Genomic DNA, 8013 nt, shown 5'->3' with positions numbered 1-8013 from the left:
AGGCTTTGTCAAATAAACTTCGTTAATTTTTCAACAATTGCAATATTTTTCTAACTTATATTAATCACTCTTGTTGGCCCAAATAGAAGTGCTTGAGGAGTCTTACTGTAGGAGGAAACCTGAGTACTCAGTGGGGAAAACCCAGGTGGTCAGGCAGGTGACCTCTACCTTTTCATGTCCGTACTGAGAATCGAACCCAGGACGTCTAGGTGAAAAGCAAGTGCATTACCACTGCTCCACCTGACAGGCTTTGTTGTCAAACAAGTAATGACTACACAAAGGTCTATCTCCTACATTGTGTTAATTTGCATATCAAACTTACTGGAAAACCCCCACCCTGATACATTATCAAAATAGATTAAGTTATCCACAATGAATTGGTCATTTACCATTCAAACAAGTCAGTTAAAGAATATGTTTTATGTGGTCACTACTGGTCAGTTACATCAACACTATGACGGCTGGCAGTGAACAAGATGGCATATGAAACGATGGAGTTGATAAAGAATGTTTAAAACGTTAGCGTCTGTATACCGCAGATTTGGCATTCCTGTTTTTAGCAGAAGGTGGCGCCCCATTTCTGCCTTTTACAGAAGCAGACTGTGCATTTCGGACAGTAAATGAAGACCTTGTAACACTAGTACGTCCGTCCCGACTTTTACTGTCATTTTCCTCTTTCTTATCACTTCTAGGTGGCGCTGTTTGAGGTCGCACAACCTTTGGGAACTGTGTCTGGAACCATGCCTCAAAATCTTCTATACTCATGTCAATAATTTTTTCCCGTGCAAACTCCACGGCAGCACTGATGTCAGGACTGCAAATCTCCCATTCCCTGAGAGTTCCGAGCACCTTGATAAACTTCAGCATGCTGTGCTGCTGACCGGAACCTTCCATCTGACAAATAGGTAAAATATTAATTTAAAATCATATTGGAAATAAAGAATCACAAAGTAAACAAAGTGTTTGGTAAACACAATGTTGTCACAAGTACCTTTTTCATATTTTATAATACAGGAATGCCTATGGGAGACTCTACTTAAAAATAATGTAAAAATTCACAAATACTCATCTACAAATATCTATTTAAACCTACTTTCAACTTCATAAACCAAATGTTCTAAAGCAACTGATGGAAGACATTTCAGATGGGATTAATTTATAAATCATTATCTATAGTGTGACGTTTAAAAGACATTTTTATCAGTGATATTTGAAATCGACAACATTTTATATAGGGTATTTTCAAAAAAATGTTTTCGCATTGATTACTGGTTTTTTTTATTGCATCTAAATGAGCATATTTGATGACCCACATGTTACCATTGTCATATTTGCCGAACATCAAACTTTGTAAACAATAGCAAACAAAAGTATCCTTAGAAATTATCTATTTCATAATTTTGCTAAAGCATTCTTGAATTCATTTATTTTTTTTTGGTCCAAATTCAACGAAACTTTATTGATATAAACTTCCAGCAATCAACTAATATAGCCTTTCATTAGCTGTGGTATACCTGTCTTTGATGTTATTTAACAGGTGTGTCTGTTGATACTTATTTACTGAACTACATATTAGCAAAATTTACCTGATGTTTCCCTGTATTTATGGATTTTTAATGATGAAATAATTTGTTGATGAGTAAGAACTAACTTTACCCTTTGTGAAGTGATATAATGACATAATCCTGTTTTCCTGGTTTCTTTTTTTCTCTAAACCATTATAAACTGCTGTATATCATAACACATATTATAACCCTGACCAAAGATACACACCGAATCTTACAACATATATGTATCAACATTGATATATTAAACATGACTTAACAACCAAAGTAATTATACAAATTGTGATCCTACATTATAAAAATTCAAAATCATTGTTTCAAAAATCAAATAGATGAGACAACATGTACAGTACATTTAGCATGTCATAATGCTTAACTTCTAAAAATCCCATGAAAGTATCATTTTTTTGTTTTTGCTGAACTTGCAAAAGTTGTCAAATGTGTCCTTTGACACTTGATCCTTGACCGATGAAGGGTTTGGTAATTATTCTATAAAAGAAATGAGTAAATTTGAGCCAAATCTGTGGAGAAATTAATTAATTTGGAATGGGACAGAACTGATATTCCTCCAATAAAATGGTGGGGACATAAAAAGAAACGAGCATACTTAACCCTTTCGGCACCAATTATCTCTTACAATGTACAGCTCAGCGCCAAATATTTTCCGGAAAATATCCGAAAACAATGGCAGCATTACTGAAACAAGCATATCTTGGCTAATAATAATGATATGTAACTTTATTGACCAAAGTCGCCTACGGCGGCCTGTCTGCATGTCGACTTTAGTTGCCATTGGCGCCGAAAGGGTTAAAACACAATGCCTTCACATAATTTCAAATCGGTTTTTGTTTTTTAACAATGTGTATCAAATAGTCTTGAAAATTTTTTTCGTTTGTTTTTGTTTATCCTAATGTAAGTTAATAAGCCACACGTGCTTCCTAACTAAAACACATTGAAATGATTTTTAACATTCAGTGTTCTATAAAATTCCTACAGTGTAAGCATACAGAACCATCAGCGAGTTTTCGTCAAAAGTTTCGTACTATCAGCATATTCTTTCACTCCTTATACAACGGAAGGAAAAATGAGTAGATACCAAACCCTGTATAGCTTTAATTAAGTTAATATGTTTTCAACTATAAGAGATAATATTCAGGGTTCTTAATATCAAAACATTGATCATTCTGAAGTGACCTCCTTGGTTTCTGCCGAAAGTATGTGCCTTCATTTAAAAACTCGTTGAAAGGTTTTAATTTTTATGTAATTGTGGGGTAAGACAATACTGTAATTTTACAAAGTCTGATCCACTTCTACAACAGAGATTACATCGCTGAGAAATGAAGATATAACATCAGATTTATCCACCATTTCTGGAGAGAACATGCATTTAAGTGTATCTATCAAGATTGCAATTTATATAACATAATTCTTAAGTGTTCCACCATCATAACGCTGGAGACATCATGCAATAATTTGGTCTAAATTTCCAGAGTGTGAAAGAAGAAACATGCATGTGAAGAGAATAACGAGGAGACAGATATGTCTTAATGAGAAAAAATTTGTAATTAATGTCAAGAAATCATACAATACCTAAGATGAGTTAAGTATTCAGAACGGATGGTTCAATTTGAGAGCCAATAATAACAATGAAAAGAGTTTTTGGATAGTTCTGATATTTCACTGAGGGTTCAAGAAAAAAAAAATGTTTTGGTAAATGTTAAAACAGGCAAGTCTGTGCTCCAACAAGCCATCATAGCAATCAGGGCATTTTTATATTCTTTTAATTATTCCGTTGGTGATATAAAATGATGTGATAATTTTTCATTTGGTAAAAATAAATGTTCCAACGTTCACTTGATTCTACACATTTTCACTTGCTGTTTGGATACCACACTTTTAATCTTTGTGAATATATGTAAATTATATGAAACTACTTTTTCATAAATTAAAGATGAAAAATACTAGTTCTTGGCCTTGTTAGAGGAAATATGTAATGTTAAAACATTTTGGAAGATGCATGAGGTTAGAAATATATGATTGCAGCATATGTTCATGTTTGCTAGAGAAAGCTTGAAAGAGAGAAATGCTGTTGTATGAGCTCATGTGTGAAAGTGCCACAAAAGCTGTTCATGACGTCATGGATAACGCCAGCTGGTGGAGTGCTGTACTACCTGGATGATGGTACTGCGACGACGAGCTAGAGGGTTCTGTTAGGGAGGTAGGTAGTACTTGTGTTAATGTACATTTATGTTAAAAAAAAAAAAACACACACACACACGCTAGAGATTGTAAACTAAACCGACTGGAATTTAAAACTTTTAAAAAAAATATCTGCTAAGCATCTTTTATCATATGTAAAAATATGCAGGCACGATGGAGGACAAACAATGAGTTCTTAACAAATTAATGCATTCATATCAACATTAAATTCAAAGATGTTTCCGAATAAAACAAAAGTCAATGATACAAAAACATAAAATATGTTGATATAGACGACATAACTCATGTTCGTACAGCCCTGAAATGTTGAAATTTTTGTTAATTTCTAATTTCCTATAAATCCAGGCTTCGAACGCTGTGTCAAGAATCTGAAAGGCTGGAACACAAATCTGAAAGCAAATTTGCATAAGGCTAGGGAAACCTTTTGAACAGCATTTCTATTGTAAACATTACTACAACTAATGCCTGTGCAGATTTGATTTTATAATGACTTCATAGAAATGTTACTGATGTTTAGAATGTTAAAAAATATTGACAGTGATTCAAATATTTGTATTAATTATGCGATGCTTAATAAATTTCGAAACATAATAATATTCTTTTTATAGATGTCGATTATTCATAAAACGCAATACCAACAGGTAGTATTTACAATGTAGCTTCATTTACAAGATAAAAAATAGTCACTTCAAGTCGAATGTTATAAACAGTAAGCATTAGCTCTGTTGAGTAGACAGATCTCATTTTGCCTGAAATTATACTTTCGAAAAAATGAATTGAACTTAACAAGTATCTGTTACATTCAACTAATGTCTTGTATCTTTGTTATTCATCATGTTAGAGAACGGTCTGGTTAGAATTTGAATATCTTAATAAAAGTTTTAATGTTTTTATGATATGTTTACAATCTGGACCAATTCCTTTATGTGTAGTGAGATAAACTGCAATGCTGATAATGACAAGAATTTAAACCACCACATACTGCGATTGGCTTACCACCAAGATGTTCATACAAAACCAATAATTTCCAAAACAAGAATAATGTTTTAGTGGAATCCGTAATATCTTTAACCAGAAAGAGGGGTCGTAACATTGAATGAAGAGGTACATGGAGATAAGAATGGTAACATCTCTGTGATGATTTGATGCAGGCCAACATAACATGAAACTGACAATTGTTTGTTCAGGGAAAGAAAAAAAAAAAATAAGATAAATGAATACGTTTCAAATATATGCTCCATTATTATCAAAAGAGGGAAAGAAGTCGACGAAAAAATAACTTTTAAGAAAAAAATTATGAAAAGGTATGGAGTTTTCTTTGTTGGTTTTCTCTCTCCACACAACAAGAGCCACATAAAAACTGGGACTTGAATACCAATAAAGATAAGATGAATTGAAAGCATGATGATATATATTAACAATGACGAGAGTGGGTTTGGGATGAAACTCTTTTACGATATCGGCGTCTTTTCATGCAACAGCCGAATCAACAGACAGAGATTCAGTCCAATGTAGAGTAGATGGACATATGGCATGCATGGACATCAAAATCAAATAGGACACACTGTGCTTGTCTATCAATTGATGAAAAAGAAAAACATAACATATAAAAGATTATTGATTTTTTCATTAACTGTATAAACTTCATGTTATTGTTTTTATCCTGTTGGTTAGACTGATACACATATATATTTTTTGTGTTACATTTTATTAAAAGCGTTAAAATGCTTTATCAGAAATACCTGAACCAGATGTTGTAAGCATGTTGACATTTTTATACGTTCATTTATAAATCTTCATTTGGAAGGTTCTATACAAGCTGCATGAAAAAGCATCCACAACAGTATTAAAAAAAGGCCTTGTATCACTACTTCTAATGTTTGTTGTACTATCTTAAAGTGATTTTGCAAGCAAAGTTGAAACAAAATTGAAAATTAAAAAAAAAAAAAAAAAGGAGAAAAATGTCAATCAATCAATAAAGAAATAAATTACAAATTTTGAAATAGTGTTTTTAGTTTTTTGTTAAAAGCATTTAATATAATTAATTTATTCTTTGGTTAAATCCATTTGAAGAAAAATCATTGTCCATTAATTTTAAAAATTCTAAAACCTTTATTGTCAGATAATATTTCATTGCCTCTAGATAGTATCAATGTTATTTCAATATATTCATACAAAATTTTTTTTTTTTATGTTATAATAGCAATATTCAAGGTTTAGATAATGATCTTTAAATAATATTTTGAAATAAAATATTCCCTAAATTAACAAAATTACTACTTTGACAATGATACTGCAAACCAGGGTATGGAAGGAAGCTACCAACAACAACAAGGAGTGCGTGATGTATGTAAAAAAAAATCCACTATTCCCATATCATTGTTATAGACTTACTCTCCTTCGTTTCTTGTGGTCCTCCAGCTACAGTGGATAGACGGAGACAGATTTTATATCATTCTTAAAACCATAATTACGCAAATAAAACTCAAAATGGATGCACATGATATCAGAAAAAAGATTTAAAAAAGACTGTGTATGATATCATTCTAACAAATTGCATCATAAAGTTATAAAGACTTCAAACTACGGGAAACCATCTTCAATCTGAAACGTTAAATATTTCATGATAACAATGGTATAAAGATATATTATTTACTACAAGATTCATTACACACAAAATGAACATACAATGCATTAAACCGTAATACATTTTTCTGCATCAAAATACATTTCATTTACTTCAAAGTGTTAAATGTGAAATAGATACCAGATATATATAAAAAAAATCACCCAAGAGGTGAATCTGCCACGGTGATGAAATGACTCAGAACGGCGCTTATGTAAACTGAAAAGATTAGAGTTTGCAGGATTTTGTGTTGAAAGGGACATGGAACGGAGTTCAAGGAGTGTTTTTAGCTTTGTACTTCAAAATATTTACCTGTCCACATTGTATGTAGATGTGAGAGGGAGTTAGTTTTCAATGTCCCCCAACAAGAATGATAAAATTTAAGATTAGTTAAGAAAGTTACTATAGGCCTCAGATTTCCAGGGACATTTTCCAGAAAATGAAGTCACAATTTGAAACTTTCTTCAGCACACTGATAAATAATACAAAATTATTTTTCTTTAAATTGTACGGAAAATCATAAATTTGAAAAGTTGACTGAGAAAATTTTGCTATTCCTTAAGAAATATTATCATGTCATTAGCTAAATGACAAGCATCACTTTCAGTAATTTAATGATATTTCAGGTGGTGAAACAATACTATTGTAGACAACACCATACCATGGGTAATGAAATGTGTACTTCATATCAAGTAAGTTCAATCCAATCTCACAAAGCTCATTAGCTCAAGATAATTGATTTCTTATCTGTTTCGCTGAAGACAAAAAAGTCACACTTAATTTTAAAAGAATTGTGAACATTAATCATCAATCATCACTTATTCAGCACTTTTATAGTAAATTTTCCAATCCATGATACTTTACTTCACATATATTTATATTAACTACCTATGTATACATTTTATAACTTACCAATCCATATCGTGCTAACTTGTACATGATGTTTTTGTATTCCCATTTAGCTTGCAGTTCCATAGGTATATTTTTTAACAAATCCGAATACCTAAGTACAAAAAAAAAAAAAAAATTCAAATGAAGTATCAATGCTCCAAATATAACATACAATTTTCAACTGAATGTTCCTAGTCGCATTCACAAGCAAGAGTCTCAAAGGGCCTGTATCACTCATCTGGTTTAGTTTGCTGAAATTGATTCAATTAAGAATGTATGAGACTTTTGTTTGACCAGAAGAAGGGCATAATTCAGTATGAAATAATTCTGTTTTTAAAATTTCTACATGTAAATTTTAAGAATCTCTTAATGTAAAATTCTGTAGATTTTTTCTCCTGTGGAATATATTTTGTTACATAGCTGATGTCGTGATTCACTTTTCACTTTCAATGTTTTCCGTTGCTAGGGTACTAATATAAATATAAAATAGATATAATTTAATATAAGAAGTTTCAAGTGGAATTCACTATAAATTACTCATTTGAAATGTGTGAATGCAGACTTGGTGGATCGCTTTTCTTGAATTTTAGGACCCAAATATAAAAATTTCTGTCTGTTTCCAGATTTTTGAAAAAGGTGGCATTTAGGTGAAGATTACAAGAAATTAAGCACAACAACCACCTCTTTCTTTTATTATGAAAAATATTCACA

At 31.5% G+C, this 8013-nt stretch overlaps 1 protein-coding gene across 1 annotated transcript in view; it reads right to left on the bottom strand.

Annotated features, from left to right (window-relative positions):
• Nucleotides 1–431: 431 nt before the first annotated feature.
• Nucleotides 432–8013, bottom strand: part of LOC132564773 (coiled-coil domain-containing protein 60-like) — a 32711-nt gene continuing 25129 nt past the window's right edge. Inside the window, exons 17-19 of the mRNA XM_060229404.1 lie at nt 7324–7414; nt 6180–6206; nt 432–894 (exon numbers count right to left, since the gene is read on the bottom strand). Of these exons, the coding sequence (XP_060085387.1) occupies nt 520–894; nt 6180–6206; nt 7324–7414 (493 nt within the window). The 3' untranslated portion in view covers nt 432–519. The remainder of the gene's footprint in view (nt 895–6179; nt 6207–7323; nt 7415–8013) is intronic.

The sequence above is a fragment of the Ylistrum balloti genome, unplaced genomic scaffold (assembly GCF_031769215.1).
Source record: "Ylistrum balloti isolate Yb309-2 unplaced genomic scaffold, AGI_CSIRO_Ybal_v1 Utg369680, whole genome shotgun sequence".
Classification (NCBI taxonomy): Eukaryota; Metazoa; Mollusca; class Bivalvia; order Pectinida; family Pectinidae; genus Ylistrum; species Ylistrum balloti.
This window is presented reverse-complemented; position numbering and strand designations above follow the sequence as displayed.